At 32.4% G+C, this 24,677-nt stretch overlaps 3 protein-coding genes across 6 annotated transcripts in view; 2 read left to right on the top strand and 1 right to left on the bottom strand.

The window, feature by feature from the left end:
- Nucleotides 1-2,137, bottom strand: part of LOC126723645 (uncharacterized) — a 58,658-nt gene extending 56,521 nt beyond the window's left edge. For all 4 annotated transcript variants that reach the window (XR_007654408.1, XM_050427245.1, XM_050427244.1 and 1 more), the window contains exons 1-2: nucleotides 1,983-2,137; nucleotides 50-121 (exon numbers count right to left, since the gene is read on the bottom strand). Coding sequence is in view for 3 of the 4 variants with exons in the window: in XM_050427245.1 (XP_050283202.1) it covers nucleotides 50-102 (53 nt within the window). In the remaining variant the exon portion in view is untranslated. The remainder of the gene's footprint in view (nucleotides 1-49; nucleotides 122-1,982) is intronic.
- Nucleotides 2,138-3,782: 1,645 nt separating this feature from the next.
- LOC126723644 (uncharacterized) lies at nucleotides 3,783-12,171 on the top strand. The gene is made up of 8 exons (XM_050427242.1): nucleotides 3,783-3,992; nucleotides 5,375-5,480; nucleotides 5,685-6,133; nucleotides 6,822-7,007; nucleotides 7,894-8,001; nucleotides 8,603-8,806; nucleotides 8,891-10,794; nucleotides 11,411-12,171. Exons 2-8 carry the CDS (start codon nucleotides 5,405-5,407, stop codon nucleotides 11,955-11,957), a joined length of 3,474 nt encoding a protein of 1,157 aa, XP_050283199.1. The 5' UTR covers nucleotides 3,783-3,992; nucleotides 5,375-5,404; the 3' UTR covers nucleotides 11,958-12,171.
- Nucleotides 12,172-13,958: 1,787 nt separating this feature from the next.
- LOC126723643 (polygalacturonase QRT3) lies at nucleotides 13,959-17,962 on the top strand. The gene is made up of 3 exons (XM_050427241.1): nucleotides 13,959-14,354; nucleotides 14,587-14,823; nucleotides 16,616-17,962. The coding sequence occupies exons 1-3, from the start codon at nucleotides 14,133-14,135 to the stop codon at nucleotides 17,672-17,674; spliced, it is 1,518 nt and encodes a 505-aa protein (XP_050283198.1). The 5' UTR covers nucleotides 13,959-14,132; the 3' UTR covers nucleotides 17,675-17,962.
- The last annotated feature ends 6,715 nt before the right edge of the window (nucleotides 17,963-24,677 follow it).

Genomic DNA, 24,677 nt, shown 5'->3' with positions numbered 1-24,677 from the left:
TTCATATACCATATGTGCAGCCATACAAAACAGTGCTGAAAAATGTTACCGCTTTCTAAGCTTGTTAATGAAATCATTCACAAGGACCTGCACGTCCGGCATGATTGTCACCAAATTTCACCTAAAAAACATTGGACACACATAATCACAGTCAAAATTCTTCAGCTTTTTAAACTAATACATAGCAGAACAAAGCACACAACATAAAAATATCAAAACTTTCATTTCCTTTCAAATTTCCTCAGTTTTCTAAGGAACAAAAACAGAGACTACAAATTTGCCACTACAAATTATCCAACAACATAAAATTATGCACATCCGGCATGATCGTCATGAAATTTCACCTAAAAAAACATTGCACACATATAATCACAGTCAAAATTTTAATTTTAAGAAACTAAAATTTCACAGATTCCTCAGCATCTTAAATTTAATACATAGCAGAACAAAGCATATAACATAAAAATATCAAAACTTTCATTTCCTTTTGAGTTTCCTCAGTTTTCTAAGCAACCAAACAAGGACTACAAATTTGCCACTACCAAATTATCCAACAACATAAAAATCATGCATGTCCGGCATGATTGTCACCAAATTTCACCCAAAAACCGTTGCGCACATATAACAATCACAGTCGAAATTTTAACTTTAAAGAAACTCAAATTTCACAAATTCCGCAGCTTTTTAAACTAATACATAGCAGAATAAAGCATATATAACATAAAAAGATCAAAATTTTCGTTTCCTTTCGAATTCCCTCAGCTTTCTAAGCAACCAAATAGAGACTGAAAATTTGCCACTACCAAATTATCCAAAAACATAAAAATCATGCACGCCCGGCATTATGCTCACCAAATTTCACCTAAAAAACATTGCAAATATAATCAGAGTCAAAATTCAATTTAAAGAAACAAAAATTTCACAGACTCCTCAGCTTTTTAAACTAATAAATAGCAGAACAAAGCACATAACATAAAAATATCAAAATTCCTCTCAAATTTCCTCAGCTTTCTAAGCAACCAAACAGAGACAAAAAATTTGCCACTAATACCATTTCTCCAGCACTCCACTGTTTGGCTACTCGGAAAATGCAAGGAAAAAAAAAAAATTCCACTCCTGATATTTTAATTTTGAAGAAACTAAAATTTCACAGATTCCTCAGCTTTTTAAACTAATACATAGCAGAACAGAGCACATAGCATAAAAATATCAAAACTTTATTTCCTTTCGAATTTCCTCAGTTTTCTAAGCAACCAAACAGAGACTAAAAATATGCCACTACCAAATTATCCAACAACATAAAAATCATGCATGTCCGCCATGATTCTCACCAAATTTCACCCAAAAAACGTTGCACACATATAATCACGGTCAAAATTAATTTCAAGAAACTAAAATTTTAAAGATTCCTCATCTTTTTAACTAATACATAGCAGAACAAAACATATAACATAAAAAATAAAATAAAAATAAGATCAAACTTTCATTTCCTTTCGAATTTCCTCAGCTTTCTAAGCAACCAAACAGAGACTAAAAAATTTCCACTAGTAGTAATACCATTTCTCCAGCACTCCACTGTTTGGCTACTCAGAAAAATGCCCAAAAAATAAAAATTCACTCCTAAATACGTGAAACACGTAGACAAAAATTGGATTCTAATACAAAAATAAATAACTAAATAAATTCTAATTATTAAGTTTATTTAAGCTCATTGAATTTCCATGAAACAAAAAAGAATAATAATAAGGAATATGAAGCTATTAACAATAAAAGCAAAATTCGTTGAGTTTTCTTTATTGTTTCAATCATTTTTTTTTTCTGAGTAACCAAACACAGAACAAAGAATATAAGGAAATGGAAATATATATAAAATGATGCTATCAATCTGAGAAGGGAATCGTGAAACAGTAAAAAGGAAGATTAGATTGGAATTTTACTGAGAAAGATTTTTTAAAAAAAAAGGTTTATGAATATTTGCTTACAGTTGAGATCGAAGACGCATATGAGTGCAAAGTGCGAGAGGGGTTTTTGCGTTTAGGTGATGAGAGAGAGAGAGAGAGTTTGGGTTTTCACTTTCAGAGCTTCGATTCTCACAGCTCACCTGTGTGTTAGAATACGCAACCTCTTTTGAGTTTGGGTTTTGGGTTTTTGGGTTGGGTTCTTGACCCGGATCCGAACTTGGCTCTGTTTTTTATTTTAAATAAATAAATATAATAAAATTTGGGTTTTGGGTTTTTGGGTTGGGTTCTTGACCCGGATCCGAACTTGGCTCTGTTTTTTATTTTAAATAAATAAATATAATAAAATTTGACGTAATTCTTAGCTACTCACGGAGTACAAAGGATAGTATTCTCTCCTCTCACATTCATAGTAAGGTTTGTTCATTAAATTTATAGTAGGATCTACTATGAATGTAAAGAGTGAGGTTTAGGTACAATGTCCAGTTACACTGGATCCATTGAAATTATAATATGTGTCCACTTTTAAACATATATCACCATCTTAACGGATCCAATACACTACATAGACTGGACCTAACCCTCACCCGAATGTAAAAAGCAGGAGCACCATTTCAAAATTTTACTAAAATTTGAAGTTATCACATATCAGGATCATGTCCACCACCACTACATTATGAATACTAGGCCAAATCCACATATTTATCTGGCTGGGCAAATACATTTTATTGGATTTGGGCCAAATCCAAATCTTTATTCTTTAGGTCATCCAGATAATGGGCTTGGTCCAAATCCAAATCTTTATCCTATTAAACTATCCAAATAAGGGGCCCAACACATTTTATTGGATTTGGCCCAAATCTAAGTTTTATTATTTAAATTATTATCTAAATAAGGTATCCTAATTTAAGTACTTAATAAATGCAACAACCCAAAAGTTGGTGTATTTATTTGAAAATAAAAAACCTTATTATAATTGTTTGCTAATCTTCAATGTGTGCTAACAATTGTTTCATTATAATTGATAAGTTACATGCAATCACCTATTCTTGTGAAAGGTTAATAGAGTTGTAAAAAAATTAAGTTGTTTTTGAACAATTTAAAATAAATTTACGAACTTATATATATATGCTCGTCTCTTTAGCAAAAAACTAAGTTTAAGTCCAAATTGAGTTCAACTATTAAACAAGTTGAATGCAAACATAATTTTGTATTTATCAACCAACATTGACCATCTAGTCCATCTTTTTTTTTTACTTAAAAAACACAATATTGAGGTACCTATTTTTTAAATATTAAATTGAATCAACCATTTGTTTTCGCTAGTAACCTAACTCTTGAGTGTACTTCATGTTTAACCATTTCATGGAATACTAGTTCTAAATAATTTAATTCCAAGATATTGACTTAGTGAATTTTTAAGGGCTCATGATATCAATGAGATCATAATTCAAAACATTTCCCCCAACATCTTAAGACCACTCTAATGAGATTCATCTTTAAAATAACCTAGTACGTGTGGAATAAGAAGGTTGCATACATTCAAAGAAATAATTAGATATTCGAAGTAACTTCCATACCCTTATTTAAAAAATGAAAAAAAAAAAAAACTCTAAATTATTTATAAAAAGATGCAAGAACTTCATTATTGTAGGCCCAATAAAAAAGGAAAAAGTTTGAAACGGGGAATCAAACATTAAAAATGAAACTTTGTGACATTAAAGATGTGAAAATCTTAAAAGTTAAAATGTCAAAATAAAAATAAGCCCAAATTTTGACTTCGAAAATAAAACCTTTTTTTTTCCTTAAACTTTCGCGGGTTAGCATATTCATAGGTTCTTTTCCTTCAACTTCTCCTTGGTGGCGACCAACACAGTCTGGTTAGAAGGACAAAGGTAGTACCTTTGATGCTAAATAATAACAAAACATCTAGTGCCCAAACAAAGATGAAAACTTGGTCGATGTTCAATCTCTCTCTATTCGCCTCCGCCGCCGACCGGTAATCTCGTCCTCTTCTGCCTCTCTTTCTTGCCGGTAAGTACACAGTCTCTCTCCTCTTGCTTGTCTGTTTGCAACAACTTTTTTGCTTTTAGTAAATAGCATATTTGTTTAGGTACAGTTTCTTTAAAGCCTCACTTTTTTTCTAGGCATAACTATGGTTTACAACTATACTTTAGTCAATTTCCATCAAATATAAGCTTTCAGCAATAATCTACATTCAAACACACACACAAGTGATTTTCAAAAATTGAACTTTTATTTTGATTTATCATTTGATTGTTACAAATATAAGCTTTTGCTTAGGGAATGAGCATAAATCTGCGTAGCCCATCAGGGGTTAGTGCCTTTGGATTACCGGACAACTGGTTTTCGCAGGTGGGATCAATTATGCATAGGTTTTAGTAGTTTTACTAGCTAGAGGCGAGTCTAGAGAGCTCTTATTTAGAAAAGTTCCCTACATTGAGTTTTTATTTCGATTTGTCATTTGACGCTTACAAATATAAGCTTTTGCGTGTAAACTGCTTAGCGCGTAAGGGGTGAACACCCTTGGATTAGCCGACAATTGGTTTTGATGGGTGGGGTCAATTATGCGGAGAGGTTCCCCTACATTAAGCAAAAAACCTACAATTGATGGTTATATTGAGGTTTTGTTGATAAATTGGAGGACTTGATGCGTTGAAAGTATTATGGCAGAAGGGGTGTTAGACTGTTAGGTATTCACAATCTGCTAAGTTGTTGATCTATTTTCGATTCCATTTGGGAACACTAAACATTTAAAAGAATTCCTGGCATTCTTTACTTTTGACAAGTTTGTGAAAGTAATAGTGAGCCACTTATTGCTTGATTTATTTTACAAAAATCCTTCTTCGGCTTTGTTATATGCGTTTCGATTGGCTTATTTGCTGAACGTGGATATAAGTAAAGTTATAACAACAACAACAACAAAAGTGAGGCTTTAAAATGTTGTACTTAAATAGATAACCTAAATAAGCTCCAAAAAAAGCTAAACCAAATGCACTAGTTAGAGAGAAACTCTTTCTTAATCAAGAATTCAGTTTGACAACTTACATTTAAAAATTTTATTTACTGGATTGAGTTTGTTCCTATGGCTTGCTGGTGATGCCAAGCAACCCTAGGTTGTGAAGTGAAGCCTATGGTTTGTAAACTGTTCCTTTATTTCCCCTATTGTTTTCGGAATTCTTGGATCTGATAGCGTACACAGTGCCATTTCATTTAAAATTGTAGCATTGGATACACCTTTAGATTTGTAATATTTAATTTGAACCACGAACTGGATTTATTTCAAATGGAGAGTGGATCCTAATACATTGCTTTCTACTTGTGTTCCTACCAGTACCAGTGGTAAATCGTTTTTATTTTTATGTCAACTAAGATAGGTAAGTTTCTCAATTCAGGTGGCAAGAGGGATTTGGGAAGAAGTGGTAATGGAGAGAAATTCTACTGCCTGTGCTATGGAATGGAGTATTGAGCTGGAGAAGGCCCTACGCTCCAGAAAACCTGGTTAGACCTCATTCTATTTTCATTTTTACAAAGAATTCTCATCTCTTATATACTTTTTTTTTGGTATCAATGCTGATTTGGACTCTTCAAACTTGTGCATATGTCCAATTAAGAAAGAAGTGTACCCAATTTTTATTTATTTTATATATATATATATATATATATATTTTGCTATAACTTTTCAGTTTGTTTGTCACAATTCAGGTCAACCTGTTGAAGCTATATTACAGATTGGGCCAAGGCTTGAGCATTGGAGTAGAGAACCTGAACCAAGTATGGCAGTATATGACATGTTTGGCTTAGTGCCAGGGGAGGATAGGCTTTTTGCGAACACCATCCTATTAAGGCTTGCTGATGCGTTTAGATTAGGTGATAAACACACTAAACTTGCTATTGTTAGGATTTTCTTATCTGAGTACAGAAAACATGACAAGAAGAATAAAAGTAAAGGAAAGAAAGGGATTTTGTCTAAGGCCAGGCTGCACAACCACCTAGAATTGTTGACAAGAGTAAAGGATGTTTTTGATAATGGGGAAGTTGAGTCAAGAGCATTGGCTTTAGCTCTCTTCGGTTGTTGGGCAGATTTTGCAAAAGACAGTGCTCAGATAAGATACTTGATTCTTTCCAGTCTAGTTTCTTCTCATGTTTTGGAGGTGAGATTAGTATTTTTTGCGTGTTAAAATTTGCGATTTCATCGTCAGTATTGTTTCTGCTACTTAATTTTTTTTTTTTGTCGCCACCATCATCATCATTGTCAAGGTCTACAACTTTACATTCTTTGTAGAGCAAATAATAATATTTGAAGTTCATTCACAAGAGAGTTAATGCACCTGAAGGCCAATATTGACTTATTTTCAGTGAATTCAGGCAGGCAGAATTAACCAACATATGTATATGATAAAAGTGCTTTTTGTTGAGTAGAAATTGAGGAGAGGGGGGTTTTTTTAGTTGGCTTAATAGTTGGGTTGATCATATTGTTTGCATTGCTGGTCCCATGGAAAAGATTGCCACACATGTATAAACTCTGAAGCAATAAGAAGTTTCTAGAAATTTATATGGACAACTTCATCATGGAACATGTGTCAAATCATTTTATGAAATCTTTGACACATGTACAATTATATTATTTGGAAGACTAAATTTGCAGATTGACACTGATGGTGGACTTATTTAGTCCCTAGAGTTCTGGTTTCAAGTTTTCAGGGGCACATTATTCCCTTGCCCACCACCCCCTTCTTCTTGGACACTCTTTTCACAATGTACTTGGTTCTATTTCTTAATTGATTATCTACAGAATTTTGTCTGGAAATGATCTGAAAGCATTTTATTTGGTTTCTACAGGTAAAAGCATCATTATTTGCTGCTGGTTGCTTTTCTGAGTTATCAGATGATTTTGCTTGTACTGTACTGGAGATGCTGGTTAATATGTTGACTTTATCTGAAACATCACCTGCTGTAAGGTTAGCTGGGGCACGAGTTCTTGCAAAAATTGGGTGCTCATATTCAGTTACAAATAGAGCTTACCAGGTTCTGGTTCTCTTCTGTTTTTGTTTCAGTTTCAAATACACATGGAAATCACTGACTAAAAAAGAAAACTATACACATGGAAATCTGCATAAACGTATAGATTTAGTTTCTGTGTGAGATGCCATGCTACTCTTTTTTTTTTTTCCCTTTTACAACAAAAGAACTAGGTGATGATAAAAGGCCATTTTGAGGATTAAATGATATGATCATATTACATGCGATGGGATGGTATTTTGGGTTTTGACATTTATATTTAGTTGTGCTTCAAGCCTTCAACTGAAATTTTAAGAAATTATTCACAACCAAATGTGATGTGTGTCTGTGTGTGTCTTTTTCATTATGATAGATATTTATCTGTGTGTCTGCTGCATAATGATATATATTTGTCTGTGTATATCTTTTGCTTTATGATAGATATTATCTTTCTTAATTCTCCTGATTTTCATCCAAAAGTCATGGTGTTATGTGATGTCTGGAAAAACTTGAGCACTTGTCTGGAACAAAGATTTGGGCTAGCTGACCATAAGCATGCTGTTTCTTTTCTCTTATCTGACTTCCAAAGTAGCAGTTCAGTGGTTGTGAGAGCAACACATAATAGACATGAGTTTACATAATAGACATGAGTTTCTATAAAAAGGAGTTGCTTTAGAGTACATGGATAGTCAAAACTAGTGGAAGCAATAATCATTTAACCTTTATCCTAACTAGTGTTTTGTAGAACCAACATATAATAGGTGAAATCATGAACTTATAGAAGCATGTAATACCTCTTTAATTTCATACACGAAGTCATCTATTGTGTGTTTTTTTTTCCCTGATTTAAGTGGAATCATATTTTTGGCTTGCGTACAAGGTTAGAATGATACTGATAATTCATATGTTGCAGACAGGTCTAAAGTTGGTGTTGGACTCTACAGAAGAGGATTTTTTGGTCGCTTTGCTGGTTTCACTCTCAAAACTTTCTTTCAAATCAACACTTCTTATTTCTGAACAGGTACCTTTCCCAACATCTTATGGCATCTGTTGTGTGTTGTTGTTGGAGAGGCAGGATTCCTATATGCACAGATCAGCTTGTCTACTTTCTCTTGATGCTGGAAAAACTTTCCAATATATATTTATATATGTCTATATATACACTATGTTTGTATGTCTGTAGACTTCCTACGTCAGCCCTTCACAAGAGATATGCTTATAAATTGAGCCTATTCTTATCTGGAGTGAATACCATTATGAGTTTGAGGTTGTAACTGGCAACAAGCTCAAAAATAATGTGGGTGAAGTATAGTAGGATTAAGTTGGCAATACCCACTTGCTCATATAAGTGGTCAAAGATTATGATGTTATTAAATTCTGTTTTTCTTTTGAGAGAGAGAGTGAATACCATTATGAGTTTGAGGTTGTAACTGGCAACAAGCTCAAAAATAATGTGGGTGAAGTATGGTAGGATTAAGTTGGCAATACCCGCTTGTTCATAGAAGTGGTCAAAGATTATGATGTTGTTAAATTCTGTTTTTCTTTTGAGAGAGAGAGAGAGTGAGTTTTTAACTGCATCTGGGATTGATTATTTCTAATTTACTGTTGACATCATAATGCAGGTGGACCTTCTTTCCTCATTTCTTAGAGGAGAAAAAACTACGCATATGAAAGCTGCTGTATTAAGATGCCTGCACTTCCTTTTAATAAAAGGACCGTGCCATTTCCCTGTTAGTGCAGATCTAGTCAAATCATTATTCAGCACATTAAATGATCCTGAACTTCCAACAAACATGCAATGTGAAGCTCTACAGATTTTGCATAAGGTAATAGCTGAACTTGTATCGATGAACTTGTGATTTAATATTGTCAAATTTACAATCTCTTGACCACCGTTGGGCAATATGCAGATACTTCCTTATATGTCACCTCAATTGCCTTGTCTGGACACCCCTGAATTCACTAAGCTTTTAACCATTGCTGAAGATTTCTCCCAATCTCCAATTGCGTTGAATGGTTTCTTTTTGATTCATGTGCTGGGAGATATATCAAGGAAGCTTGGGGGGACAATGGAAATGGAATCTGGTGTGTTTGGTTCCTCTCTGTTGTCGAGGGTGATCTCATTGGTTATAGATCAGATGACCTTGCTGGTAAAGCCATTAATAGATCTTTGCCAGATTGACTCCAAAGTGTTTCAAAGAGTTTGTAGTCTGCTCAACCTTCTTTTTCTTTTGGTTGGAGAACATCCAGATCAGGGTCCTTTGGTGCTGGATAAAATCTATTTATTTATTGAATATGTTGTAAATATGCATGACCACGTCATGGCTACAAGACATTCAAATAGACTGGATCCTGAGTTGGACTTAACAAGAGAAAAGAGCAGAGTGATTAGGTCAAAGCTTGTATTGGCTGCATGTAGATTTATTGTTGCCTGTCTTGAAACTCTCAATGAGGCTGGCACTGCCACAACCACAGTATTTGAAAAAGTAAAACTTCTGGTTGAGCGTGTGTGTCAGTGCAACTTATTTGATTGCTATATACATACAATCCTCTCTTTATTGTTCCACTGTAAAATAATTTGGGGTTTTTTGGTGAATGAAAGTAAGGAAACTTGTGATCTTAATAGAAACTCTATTAATTATCACTTGATTGAGAAGGAAGTTCTTACCCTAGAGTGTGCAAATAAGATGTTGAAAGAGAGGTATAACTGGCCTGCTTACAGAGCTGGGATGTATGCTGCATGTCAGGGAGCATGGTTCACAGCCACTTTCATATTTCAACAGTTAATAACAAAGGTTCAGTCTGATATCTGCTACTCCTGGTTAAAATCTATAATTCAATTGGCTCATTCTGAGAGGAAAATCCAGCTACTGCTTTTACCAAAACAGGGGTCTACTTTAGTAGAATGGTTAGAGAAGAATAAATTTCCTGTTTGTGATGATATAGGTGAAATCAGCAGAGATACAACTGGAAGGCCTAATGAGCCTAATTACAGTGAAGAGCTTCTTGGGGCTTATAGGGGTATCTGCTCTGCAGGGGAAACATTAGAACGTGCTGTCTCATCAGGTCAAGAATTTTATTTCCAGAGATGGTTTTTGTATCTAAGAGCCAAACTTCTAAGAACTTTGGTGGATTTACTAAGAATTCATGCAACCATTCAGTTTAGCTTGGACAGGATTAGCAATAATGGAGAGGTTGAGTTCCTGAAATCTTTTGCAGAATTTATTCAAATATCTTGTCAGTTTAGGAAGCTAGCAAAAGAATTTGATTTAATAGCCACATCTTCCCTTGGTATAGACAGCCAAAGTTCAATAGTCATTTCGTCACTTGCACTAAGTTGTTCACTCTTGGCCTTCAGTACCGGTTTCATACTTTTTGTTCCAAATCTTGCTGCCTATGAAACTGTTACAAGTTGTGGTCTAGAAAACTCAGAATACTGTTCACGTGCAATGTTAATACAAAATTTAGTTGGGCGTTTGTGGCATATAGACCATGAGACAAGTAGGAATCTCTGTCAGATTTTATATGTCAGTGCACAGCTTAAGAACTGTTTCCATGCCAGTGGACAGCTTAAGAACTGTTTTAACTTGCAGTCTAGAAATAAACTTTTGAAAGTTAGTTGTGAAGAAAAAGATATTCTTACTCTTTGTAGTTATGCTGTTTCTGGGGTTGTTGGTTTGCAAGAGGCAAATAGAGAGCACAATGAAGACATGTTACCTGAAGTTATCAAGGATGGTTTACAACTTCTTTTGAACATTATTATGAAATGGATACAAATTTCTTTTCGGACCCCCAAATATCTCTTTAAAGTAAGGTATGTTGAGCAGTTTCCCCATTCTCTGAGCTAAAGATTTATAGCATGGCATATAGTATTAAACGGAACGATCTAAACTGAATGACTCAGTATCTATGTATAAGGTCCAATGCTAAGGCTCTTCTGTTATGAAACATCATATTTACTAGTATTTCTTCCTAGGTAGATCTCGTGTGTCAAAGCATGAGAAACTTAAGTTATATATTAGGATCTGAATGAGTGATCAATGAAAGAAACTTTTACGTCAGTAGGTGGGGTTCACTGCTCTAGGATTCTTAAACATGAGATTACTTAATTTGCTTCTTTTTCTTTCAAAATATTAGGAATTGGTGGCTTGTTTCACCATTTGGAATTTCATTTTTACACTATGATGTGCTCTTTGAGTCACTTTGGTTCTACAAATTACTGTTGGGATGTATAATTAGTTTGAATGACTTGAATTTTTTTTTTCTTTCTCAATTTTTTGAAAAAATAAATTTGCTGTTTTTATTTGGGTGAAATGATACAAGGGCTCTCAAATACAAAGATCTTGGTTCTCCTTTAGATTCTTTTTGTTCCTTTTGTAATGTAAGCTTTCGATTTTGCTAGTTTAATGCTTGTAAGTTTTACATGACAGGCCTTGCACTGGATCAAAGCTCTTTGCCCACAACTCAGACACTAAAAGCTCAGATAATCTATCCGTATTGCCAGGCTTCCATCTATCATTGAACCTGTGTCTTCAACTGAATAATTTGCCACCAGATCTCCCAGCTCGGCTGACCAAGTTATATTGCATTCTTTATTGTAGAGTATCCTTTCAGGAGCACAGACCAAGTGAAGAAGACAAGGAAAAAATGCAGTGGGGCTGTCGAGCTTGGGAAAATGATGATATGGTGGAAATCAATGAAATGTTATTTCGTTATGTGACAAATTTACATACAAAAAGAATCAATAATAGTAAGCGCAGGAAGTATGATAAAAATGAGGACGGCGTTGTTTATGCATTTGTGCATTTTGAACCAAATGAGAGTGGCCAAGGATTTGCAAGTTGCTTGCTTGATATTTCTAGTTTTCCGGTAGGTTCTTATAGAATTAAGTGGCATAGTTGTTGTATTGATGATGAGGGTTCTTATTGGAGCCTCCTTCCTCTGAATGCTGGACCTGTAGTTACTGTTGGCAGATGATTTTGTGAAAAATCTGCTGATACATGTAAATGATCTTGTATGCTGCATAAAACGTAACGTACAAGTTATTTCCTTAGAAATATATTCATCATGTATTGTAACAGATTCGTTAGGTATTGTAAGCTTAAGGATTGTATCTGAGACTATCCACCTTGTGCGCAAGACATAAAAGAATGGTATTCCTTACAAGAGAAATAAATTTGCTTTGTATTCATTATTTTGTTTTAACTAGTAGCCAAGAGCTTTGTAACTTAACTGGCACCCTTTGGTGTTTCTTATAGATACATCTAGGATTCAAATTTCTTCTTCCCATTATATTTATCAATCATCAAAAACATATTGAAATTGGTAATTATTACACGTTTTGGTTTGTGAGTAAAGCTAAGGCTGAAGTTTAGAAGGTATTCAAGATAAAACTAAAGCTAATTTCTTTCCTGTTTTCTTTAGCATTAAAAAATAATAATAAAGTAAAGTTGCATTTCTATTTATCTATTTATTAATGTCAGATTTTTATGTCCTAGTTAATCAAGTTGGCCCCTACATTCAGGCTAGATTGTACAAGGCCAGCACATATGTTACTCCATAATTGTTCAATAACATATGAATACCCATTAGGTGGATTCAATTATAACCTCACCGAACTCTCAGTAGAATTATGTAGTGAGCAACAATTATCCCAGGCAAACTAATGTTGTTTTTTATGAGAATTCATAGGCAGGACCTACCAGTGGTCATAATCACATGGAAGTAACTTGCAACTTAAACCACCCTCCAGTACATACGAAACTTCTCAAATTACATACCAAACAAGTTTCCATTCTTCTCCAATTACGTACCAATACCAAAGACAGTGAATTACATTTACACCTTAATTTGTCCTTTGTTGTTGCTGTCCCATTAATGTTCTTCTTCTATTTTTATTTATTTACATTGATACATTGGAAAATAAACAATTAACATAAATAAATAAATAAATTTTTGGCATGGATCAGAATGGATAATCCTTGCCCCTTGGTGCTAATCTCAGCCTTTCATTCAATGTGTCTCTTGCATATCATTGCAAACCACTCTTTACTGCCCACACCAAGAATCCTTCATTCATAAGATATTTCCACTAAGGAGTGAGGAACCAACCACTAGATCATCACCTACCAGGGTTATTTTTGGGTGAAAAACATAATATCTAAAGTCTAGACCTCTTCAAGTAACTGATTCTTTCGAGTATTTGTAGTCCTACCGTTCCACACACATTAGGTTATAATAAAGAATCACTTACTAGTTAACCAAGTAAAAATCAATTATTTGGAAGATATACAATGTGGAAGGCAGAACCCCATTTTTATTGTATATAATTTTCCATGTCTATATGAGCAATATCTCTTTAATCTAAGTACACTATTGACATTACTTTTATTATGCTTCAATCACAATAAATGTGTCAAGAGCATTTGTATTGGCGGAGGCATATAGTTAAAATGCTAAATTTAGCAACTAGATATAACAAGTGGCACAAAGACTAACGCATTGGTGGAGCTATACCCATATCATTTGGCTGTTGTCCATTGTAGTTAAGAAGGTAAATATATATATATATATATATATATATTAAAAGATATATTATTTTATTGTGTTAGTAGTGGTGATCGTTGTTTATTATAATAGATATATTATTTTATTATATTATTTATATTATTTTATTGAGTTAAATGTTAAAATAAAACAAATATTGATAGTTTTATAAAGTAAAATGGTAAAATAAATTACGTAACTTTTTATGACGTTAAATTGCTAAACTGGATTTTTACATCAAGGTAAACTTGCCATGGTCCTACCTAAAGTAAGAAGTTGGTAAACTGCTTACTTTTTTGTCACGGAAAAAAGAATCAAAATGCCGAGAGGCCCTTGTCATTTCACTTCGCTAATCTCATTTACAAAAAGTACAAACAAACATGCATAAAAAGAACAGAATGTGGATGCCTCACCACACACGATCTAATATATAAATAAAGTTCTCACCAGTTACTATTTCCTTATCAAATCTTATAGCTTAGGCCATTCTCTTTCCATGTCCCCTCTCTCCCTTCTTTCGCTCTCTCTCACTCTCACATAAGGGGGGACAGTTTTTTTTCTTCTCAACAACGTGTCTTTAAGACTTTCAACGTAGGAGAGAAAGAGATGGAAGAAGCAAAAATGGCAAGAAAAGCTCTAATATGGTCCATGGTTATGGGGTTAGCCCTTAGTTTCATTGCAAATCATGTTTATGGAGAGCATTCTCTGGTGGGTCAATTTTCTGGTAGTCATTATCATGACCAAATACGCAAAATGCAAGCCTTCAAGGACTCCTTTACCCAGCCATCAATAGCTCCTTCTCCTAGCTATACTCAGCAACCACAGCAGGTACAAACACTCTATGTTTCTCTTAACCTTTTAGCTAATTTTGGTTCTTCTTGCTTCACATATATAGTTTATTCATAAATCTTTAAATCCTACATATATATTTACTTACATTTGATAATAACGGTAACATATATTAATTCTTGGTTAAGTAATATTTCATAGTCATGGCTAATATTGCTAATTGATAGTGATTTTGATAAATGATCATATGCTATGATGTATGGTGAAGCAGGCTGCGTTTAGTGCACGTGTGTATCACGTGACATCATATGGTGCAGATCCAACAGGAAGAAGGGACAGTACAGAAGCAGTGCTTAGAGCTATATCAGACGCAGTCCAAGGTTCAAGTGAAGGGTTATTGATGGAGGGAATAAAGAATCTTGGTGGTGCACGGGTTAATCTTGATGGTGGCAATTACCTCATTAGCCGACCGCTACGATTGCCGGCCACCGGGTTAGGCAACCTCATGGTACATATGTTCACATTCTTACATGCACACATATAAATTACGAAAAATTATTGTTTTTACTATTTAATATCCACAATGTCTATACTTTCATTCCGCACTTTCACTTTTTTTTTAAATGTCCATATATAACATATACTCTCACACAAAATTACTTGATCAATGCCTTTATTAAGCATTGTTTTCCTCATTTAAAAGATCATCTTGTATACTTCGATTATCACAAATGTGACATGATTAGGATCCATGCTAAAGTAACTTGCTAGAATCAAAACTTGTGGTCTATACAGATTATGAAAAAAAAAAATTGTGAACAATTTTGTACCCTTAGCATTGCTTTAGTAGTCAGGACCACTGGGGTTCGGCAAGACCAAGTGCCTTGATAGACGCAAAGGTCGTCATGTTCATTAGGTGTCAGTTTAAGCAGTTGGTCAAACACTCAAACATGACTTAGAATAGTTTACTTTTTGAAAAAATTGAATAAATTTTCGTTTTCCTAGGTTCTAAACTTCTTCTAATTACAGTTTGGAAAGGATTGTATTTGTCACACATACCGTGACACCTTGAAACCATGAGAAAGAAAGTTATCCTTTCGACAGCTTTTGGAAATACTTTCCTCAAATATTGCTCCATGATTTTGACTGAAATGCAATAAATTTGTCTTTTTGGATTGTTTAATGAATCTAATCTTCCCTACTTTGCTTTCAAAAAAAAAAAATCTTCCCTACTTTAGATCCTCCATGTGTGAAAAGTTTTGATGCTATGTAAAGCAAAATGCACCAAATCCATACAATAGGTGAAAAACCACAAAAGAGATTGCATTTATAAAAAGACACCTAGAAAATTCCTGGTGATTTGAAGGAATATTGTTTGATTTTATTTTATTTTTTTAAGTTAATTATTGAATTACAGAATAGTAATGACTTTAGCACAGGACTGAGATGAAAAAATATGAGTGAATTCAGTAATAAAATTGTTGAATTCATAGTGAGGCTTTTATGGCAGTCAACCACAAGTCAATGAAATTTGAGTGCCATTAAGAAAAGCCATAAAGATTCACGGATTGAGATCCGATCCAATTGCATGTACAACGAAGACTACTTTTTCTCACAATATTTTTTTACTAATCTTACTTTTTTTACTTTTATTTATTTATTTAACGGTTGAATGCATCTTTAAATCTCAACCACTTATAGCAATTGTATTAGGAGCAATATCTAAGTATTATACCTCATCTCAATCCAAGATTCTCTCTTTCTTACTACCATAAAAGAGAATATTCATGGCCATTTCTTCCAAAATACTGCTAAAATTGTAATTTTTGTATTATAATTATTGGGTGATAAGTTTTAATCATAAAAATATCATTTTTATTCGAATCCACAACTAATACCACTTTTATTTAGCACAAATCATAACATATCATCTCTCTTTTATAAATCCCAGGGTAAAAATAATGGGAAATCTATTCAAAAAAAAAATAATAATGGGAAATGGGAGATCTCAATCTTGGTTCTTCTTGTTAAGTAGAGTAAGTTACAAGATTTTTGGCATGTCATCTCAACTTTTGTGGCAAAGATTGTGAAAAAATGTGACATTAGAAGTATTTTTCCAAAAATCATTCTTAGTGACATTTCACTTTTTATAAAAATAAAATAAAATATTCATTTCCTAATTTTGCAGCTGAAAAATCACACTCCCTAAAATCTAAATTATATGAATATTAATAATTGAAGTTTTATTTGATCCTACTCTTTTATGATGTTGTGTTGATTTGATCATTTAAATTTAACAGATACATGGAGGAACACTGCGTGCCTCAGATGATTTTGCAACTGATGGGTATCTGATTGATTTGTCAGCTTCATCAACTAGCAACAATAACGAAGGAAATGGAGGGAGCTCCGTGGGTGCACAGCTATCCTCATCATCATCCTACAATTATGAGTACATAACCCTCAAAGACCTCATGTTGGATTCAAGCTACAAGGGTGGAGGCATTGCAGTCAGAAACTCACTTAGGACCAGCATAGACAACTGTTACATTGCCCATTTCACTAGCAATGGGATTTTAGTCCAAGGCGGCCATGAGACCTACATAAGAAACTCCTTTCTTGGCCAACACATCACTGCCGGTGGTGATCATGGCGAGAAAATGTTCTCAGGCACTGCAATAAGCCTAATGGGCAATGATAATGCTGTCACAGATGTGGTAATTTTTTCGGCTGCTATAGGAATATTGGTTTCTGGTCAAGCCAACATAATTTCTGGGGTACATTGCTACAATAAGGCCACTGGCTTTGGTGGCACTGGGATTTATCTGCAATTGCCCGGTTTGACACAAACCCGGATCGTTAATTCTTACTTGGATTACACTGGTATAGTTGCTGAAGATCCTGTGCAACTTCACATCTCTAATACATTTTTCCTTGGTGATGCATATATTGTCCTGAAATCAATAAATGGAGTGGCAAATGGGATCAACATTGTTGATAACATGTTTTGTGGTTCTGACAAAGGAGTTGATATTGTTCAATTGGATCAATCCAAACAACCTTTCAAAGATATCAAACAAGTTGTGATTGATAGGAACAATGTCAAAGGGATGAACATAAAGGCCACAGTCGCAAGGGGGTCTGTGAATGGGGTAGGAAACTCATGGGTCGTGGATTTCAATAGGGTTCTAGTTTTTCCTAACCTTATTAGTCATGTGCAGTACTCGTTAAGTTCTACTAGCAGCCAATTCCCTAACCACGCCTTGAGGAATGTATCCAATAACCGGGTCCAGATTCAGACAAGTTTGAATGTTTCAGCTAGCGTATTTGTTACAGTGGATCAATGGGTAGCAAATTAAGCTGTCCTAAATTGTTGGATCAAGAAATTTTGACTGGCGACTGTGAATAGCTTGCAAGGAATTGATCCCTTTGTCAAAAGTCTTACTATCTTCAAAGAAATTAATGTTGTTAAAATTTGAACTTGTATAATTAGACACATTGAATTGAACTAAAGAAAAGGTTCTATAATGGTGTAAAAGTCTAATAGGTACAGAAGTACAGTTCAAAAAGTATTTTCTGTGAAGTTCTCCTTTTGGAACTAAGTGTCAATTGACAATGATTTTAATCACAATTGTTGTAACAGTGAAAGCTCTGTAACCAAATTGTTGTAGGAAAATGTCTCTCCATAGCACTGACACACAAGATTGGTTGTGAAAATATTATAAACATTAGAAAAAACACCAAAAATTAAGTAATAGGAACAACGAGAATCCAAAAGAAAATAATAGACATTCACACACAAGAAAAAACATCAAAGATTTACGTGGTTCAACTTTTGGCCTATATCCATGGGTTGCGACAAGATAAAATTTCACCCAAAAAATATAGAAAATACAAAATGGTCTAATGGCACTCTCACAGTGCCCAAATCCCAATATCCTGAAATTATTCTCTCTCAATACAAACGTTGGGCTGAATACAAAGTTAGGGGCTAATAAATTAACGAAGAGAAGTTTTCTCATCTTTGCACAACCCCTCCACAAAGCCCCCTTCAAAGATATCTTCCATTCTTACATTATGAAAGTGATTTTTCTCACGTGAGTATGGGTGGAATTCGTAAAACAATCCATGCTTGACTTGTTTACAATGACAGCATGGTAAATTAGAGTTTTAACCTCAAAGCGTGGGTTTGCATTTCAAAACATTTTGATAGTTTTAAGATATTAAAAAGCATTCTTGAGAAGGTTACTTTGTATGCCTGTGATATTCAAAATTTGAATTTGTTGCAAACTAAAATTAGAGACTTTGATGCGAAGAAATTTCTCCTAATTTTATACGATGTTTGGAATGAGAAGTATAATAAGTGGGACAAGTTTCATAGAGATTTTAAATGTGGGGCACGAGATATTAAGATCATTATAACAACACGCAGTGAAAGAGTTACATAAAAAATACGCATTGTTCCAACTCATCCTTGTCTAAAGGAACCCTCAAATGACTAGTGTTGGCTTTTATTTGCACAACATGCATTTGTAAATAGAAAGCCCTATGAATTTCCAGAGCTAGAGGCAATTGGTAAACAAATTGTCAAAAAGTGTAGAGGCTTGCCTTTAGCTGCAAAAACAATTAGGGATTCATTATGTTCAAATCAAAACCCAACATATTGGACTAAAATTTTGAAGATTGATATTTGGGATTTACCTGAAACTAAAAGTAATATCTTTCTAGCTTCGAAATTGAGCTATTATTACTTCCTATTATATTTGAAGTGATGCTTTACTTATTGCTCAATTTTTCCAAAGGATTATGAATTTAAGAATGATGTGTTAATCATGTTGTGGTCCTTGTGGATGATAGAAGGTTTATTGTAGAAATGCAGAGAAGATAAGGGTATGCAATTTGAAGAATCTTTAAGGGTCTAATATCAAGGTTAGTTTTCACATTTCATACTGCATGATCTTATAGGTGACTTGGAAAAAATATTTATCCAAAAAAATTTGTTATAGGCCAAAGAATGATGAGTCTAATGAAACAACAAATAAGACACGTCATTTGTCATGTTATAAAGCTAAAATTGATGCCTCTTAGAAATTTCAGATCCCTAGGGTTTGCGAACCTTCTTGGGAGAAGAATGGTTATCATTTACGTGGCCTGAATATAACACAACAAAGTGAAGATCATGGACAATTTTATAGGGACATTTAAGCACTTGCAAGAGTTCTCGTTGTCTAGTTATACATGCATAAAAAAGTTTTGGATTAGGGAATTGCCTGTTTCTATTAGTAACTTAAAACATCTACGTTATTTGAATATTCGTGACACTGAAATCAAAGACTTGCCAAATTTTGTATGTAGATTGTATAATTTGTAAAGCTTACATTGTCATGTTACATTACTGATTTGCCTAAAAACACGGGCAAACTTGTCAACTTGCACCACTTGGACAATTCTAGAACCAATATAAAAGAGATGCCACCACAAATTGGTAAATTAAAAAATCTCAGAAAATTACCTCATTTTGTTGTGGGAAAAAATGGGGGATAGCATTAGAGAGTTGGGAGTGGTTCAACATCTTTTTGGAAAATTATCTATTGAACTTGGAAAATGTTCATTGTGCTAATAAAGATACTAGGGAGTAGGGAGTTTATGTTAAAGGACAAAGAAGATCTTTTTGAGTTGGAGTTGAAGTGGGAAAGTGTTCATGACATCAAGGGAAAGAAATATGCTTAAACAATTGTGCCCTCATACAAACTTGAATTCTCTCACCATCGAACGTTATAAGGTATAAGCTTTCCAAATTGGTTACGAGATTGTTTTCTCATTTCTTTAACGCTTTACAAATGTAAGTGTTGCTTTTCCTTGCCTCCACTTGGACAACTATCTAAACTCAAAATTAAATGTTTTGATGAATTATTAGTCGTGGATCTGAGTTAAAAACAGTTCATCTGCAATTAAGCCATTCAAATCCCTTGACTATTTAAACTTTGAATCTATGCCAAAGTAATAGGAATGAGATATATTTGAAGACGAAATTTTCTCTTGTCTTTGAGAGTTTCACAATTCTTGTTGTAAACTAATTAAGGTTTTATCTAAACACCATCCCTTTTGACCAAACTTGAAATTAGAGGTTTTCTATTACTTATTTGGGTATCTGGAATTTCCCAAATTTTGTATCATTTCTTAGTATAGGAATATGTGGCCAAAAATTGACAGGAATGAAGCTTAGAAATTGCAAAAAGTTAATGCTTGAAGGGACAATCTCATTTCCCATCGCATGGAGTGGGGAATGCAATAGGATTTGTTATTAGTAGTAAATACAAAGAAGTTGAGTCATTTCCGAACAAGGCATTGTTGCCTCCCACTTTTACCAGTTTTCAGATCTCAAGCTAAAATCAGTAAGGGTTTCAACACCTCACTTCACTTAAAGTTTAAAAGCTTGAAAATTTGTCCTAGCAATAAACTCCAACTCTTAGCAAAAGAAGGATTGTCTACCTCTCTTTTCTTAATCATTTTTTGACTTTTATTGGAAGAAAATTGCGAAAAAGGATGATGGAAAAAATTGGATCAATATTGCTCACATCCCCTGCATAAAGATGTATGGTTATGTGATCATATTACATGTATTATCCAAGAAGCCTAGCACCCAGGTATTTATTCTGCACTAATATTAACTTTTTTATTTACTCAACTTCATAGTATTGGAGTTTTGTTTGATACTAGCAAAATTCATGTACGACAAGCGGTGCACTTTATTATTAGTTTCCTCCAATATTTCAATAAATTTATTCATTAAAAAATTGTAATATTTAAAGTATTATAAACAAAATAGAAAGACAATAAAAGTAGTATAATGATTCGATCATACTATATGTATTTATAAATTTTAAAATTGCATGATGTTGTGACTAATATAGATAGGCATGTTTCATGCCTACTTATGAATGCAAATATCGTTTTGATAAATAAAAATGCAAATATCCTTCCATAATTTTTTTTACATTCTTAATTGTGTGTTATTAATTATTTCTCATATAAATCATAGAAAACTAACATAAAAATTTTCATTATAGTAAAATAATTAAAGTACCACTTAAAAATGTCATATTCTAAAATAATTAATCTATATATATAAAAATAGGTGAAACTGAGAGAAACTTAAATTAGAATTCTAAATTAGAGTTCCAATTTTGCGCAATGTGTCCTAAATTATTTATTCTTAAAGAGTTTTATTTCTTAATTTTAGATCAAATGTGGGACCACATCATAAATATTCATCCATGTGAGTTATTAAGTACAAAAACCAAAAAATCTAAAATAAATAAATCTTAAAAAAAAAAGTGCTTCACAATAATTTTTAAAAAAATGGAAAATTTATATTTTATACCTAATAGTATCCTTACAAATTTTTTTAAAGAGTTAACAAAATATAAAAATGACTATCAATAGTATTTAAATTATATATATATAAGAATTATATTATGCATCATATTGTATATCTTTAAGTATATCCTTACATATGCATGGGGTTACAAGCTAATATATATATAACATGAAGAATAATGTCATATTATAAATCAACTATTATTATTATTATTATTAAGGTAAATTACATGTTTGGTCTCTATTGTGTCAAATTGGTCACTGTCCTTTACACTATATTTCAATTTGATCATTAACCTTTTATTGTGTTAATTTGGTCACTAACATTTCAGTGTTATGTCAATTTAGTCCATGTCGTTACTTCTTTGGTGGAAATTACTAACATGACAAACGGTTAAAATAAAATTTTAGTTTATTGTATCTTCAATGGAAAATAATTTTTTATTTTGACTGTTTGTCATGTCAACAATTTCCATCAAACAAATAACGACATAGTCTAAATTGATACGAAACTAAAAGATTGGGGACCAAATTGACGCAATTGAAAGATTAGAAACCAAATTGAAATATGGTATAAAAATAGTTTACTCTTATTTTTTTTTTTTTTTTATTCCAAATAAAAATAGTTTTTTTCTAAAAAAAATAGTTTGTTATATAAAATTTATAAAAGTAATCATATAAGTTCGCCTAATTAAATAATTACTGTAATATATGCATTTACTCCACCAATACTTTGTTATAAATGTAACAAATACATTAGTTGAGCACTTGACTACTTGGGTCCCCGTTGAACACAGAAGAGATAAGCCTATAATTAGAATGCAAAATTTTTATGTTTTAGCCAAAAGAACTCGAGTTTCATTGGTTTCATTATGTTACATTATTAATGAAATTTTGTACTAAGAATTTAAGAACATACCTAGTTTTCAATGAATTGTTTGGGTCTTAAATTCCTTTACATTTACTTCGACTACCCCCTTTCATCACTATACAGAATCAACTTTGTTAGAATATAGTTGCAAAATACAAAGTTAAATGAGAGAAAAAAAATGTACCAACTGCTCATGTGAGGATTCTGTCAATGAATTTTCTAGTTCTTAAAGTTTCTTAAATTCCTTTGCATTTACTTCAAATTCACAATCTCATCACTATATAGAAAATAGAGAATCAATTGTGTTAGAATATAATTGCAAAATACAAAGTAAAATGAGAAGGAAAAAAATACCAACCGTTCATATGATGATTCTGTAAGCAATTGCTATATACGTAAATTTTGAAAAAGAAAAATGGTACTAAGGAAGTTATCTTTAAAGATAAAATTATAAAATCAGAAAAATGATACTGTGGAAGTTGTCTTTAAAAATAAAGTTATAAAATCATGGAGGAAACTGATTTTAAATCATAGACTACCTTTTAGGGGTAAAAACCTAAAACATGTTTTTTTATTTTTTTTATTTTTTTTTCTTTAAAGATAAAATTATAAAATTATAGAGAAATTTGCTTCTAAATGATAGGCAAACTTTTAGGAATAAAAATACCTAAAACATGAGTTTTTAAAAAAAAATGTAAAACCATGTTGGTTAGTAGGCTATTAGTAGAGGATTCTAAAATCCTAAAATTTAGGATTTTTTTTTTTGCCTAAAACGGTAAAATAAAATAAAATTGTGGTCCTATTTTGTAGGCAATGTTTTAGTAAGAATTAGAAGTGTATTTTTACCGGACTATCATTTAGTTTTGCCCCTACTTAAATGTAACAAGCGAAACCCCTTAAATAATAGTATAAATAAATTATTCAGATTATTCATTTTCTTAAAATAGATTGTCATGATAATCAAAAATCATATCAAAATTATACTGAATATGTATAATTTATTATCTAAATTTTATTACAAAGAGATCTAGAGAGACTACTTGTGATGGGAAATTAAAAAATACAACATCAAAACGTATGAACCAAAAATAGATTTTTAAAAATCACAATGATTCATTAATATAAAGTAGAGTTGCAAGAAATAATGAAAAATCAAGAGAAAGAGAATGACCACTTTTTCAAGAGAGAATGTGAGAGAGAATAATGAGAAATTTATAGAAAATAATATAAGAAGAAAACAAGGTAAAAATAAAAAATATAGTAATAAACACCAAATTATCTAAGTCATGTTATGTAATAAAATAACATTATATTCTTATATACTATCTTTATAATGCAATATGATAACATTTATGAAATCAAAGAGAATAAAAAGATAACAACTTAAAAATACAAAACTTAATCACATCAACCCAAATTAGAGTTGCAAATAATACAAAAATTAATCAACATAAAGTAGAGATGCAAGAAAAATATAAAAAATTCCACCAAAAATGGAAAAAATATATATGAGAGAGAGAAATAGCCTTTTGTGTGTGGAAATTGAGAGAGAAAGATAGAGAAATAACATTTTGTGTGTGAAAAAACTATTAATAGAATGGAAAAGAGAATTGTAAATTTATAGTAAGAGGAGGAGAATAAGAAAATCAAAAATAAAGGGAAATAAAGGGATAAGGGAAAAGTAATATTAAGGTAGTTAGTAGTTGGAGATGAAAAGGTAAAAGGGAGAGGAAAAGTTAGAAAAAGTATAACAAAAAGTTGGAAAATTAAAAAGAAAAAAAAGAATTAAAAATTAGAGAGAATGTAGAAAATAAATGGATGATATGGCTTAACAGAAACATAGTAACAAGAAATGATATGCTTCAGGTTTTAGACAAATAGAGATAAATTAATAAAGTTATAGATGAAAAATTGACCAGAACAATTAAGCTATTGTATCTATCTAAAAAATTACTATGAGCAACTACTTGACAATTAACCAGGACGTTCATTTGGCACATCTATTGGTTTTAGGCTAAACTTTCATTATATAGTATATAATTTTTTTTTTTTTTTATGGCCACTACTTACATGTGTTAAGATAGATTATATTTTATTATTTCACTCTTGGT

Source organism: Quercus robur, chromosome 4, assembly GCF_932294415.1.
Source record: "Quercus robur chromosome 4, dhQueRobu3.1, whole genome shotgun sequence".
NCBI lineage: Eukaryota > Viridiplantae > Streptophyta > Magnoliopsida > Fagales > Fagaceae > Quercus > Quercus robur.
This window is presented reverse-complemented; position numbering and strand designations above follow the sequence as displayed.

Coding starts and splice junctions, on each gene's coding strand:
- LOC126723644 (XM_050427242.1), top strand. CDS start 5,405: ATGGAGAGAAATTCTACTGCCTGTGCTATGGAATGGAGTATTGAGCTG. Junction 5,481..5,684: donor CCTACGCTCCAGAAAACCTG/GTTAGACCTCAT, acceptor GTCACAATTCAG/GTCAACCTGTTGAAGCTATA. Junction 8,807..8,890: donor CTCTACAGATTTTGCATAAG/GTAATAGCTGAA, acceptor GGCAATATGCAG/ATACTTCCTTATATGTCACC.
- LOC126723643 (XM_050427241.1), top strand. CDS start 14,133: ATGGAAGAAGCAAAAATGGCAAGAAAAGCTCTAATATGGTCCATGGTT. Junction 14,355..14,586: donor ATACTCAGCAACCACAGCAG/GTACAAACACTC, acceptor ATGGTGAAGCAG/GCTGCGTTTAGTGCACGTGT. Junction 14,824..16,615: donor CCGGGTTAGGCAACCTCATG/GTACATATGTTC, acceptor TAAATTTAACAG/ATACATGGAGGAACACTGCG.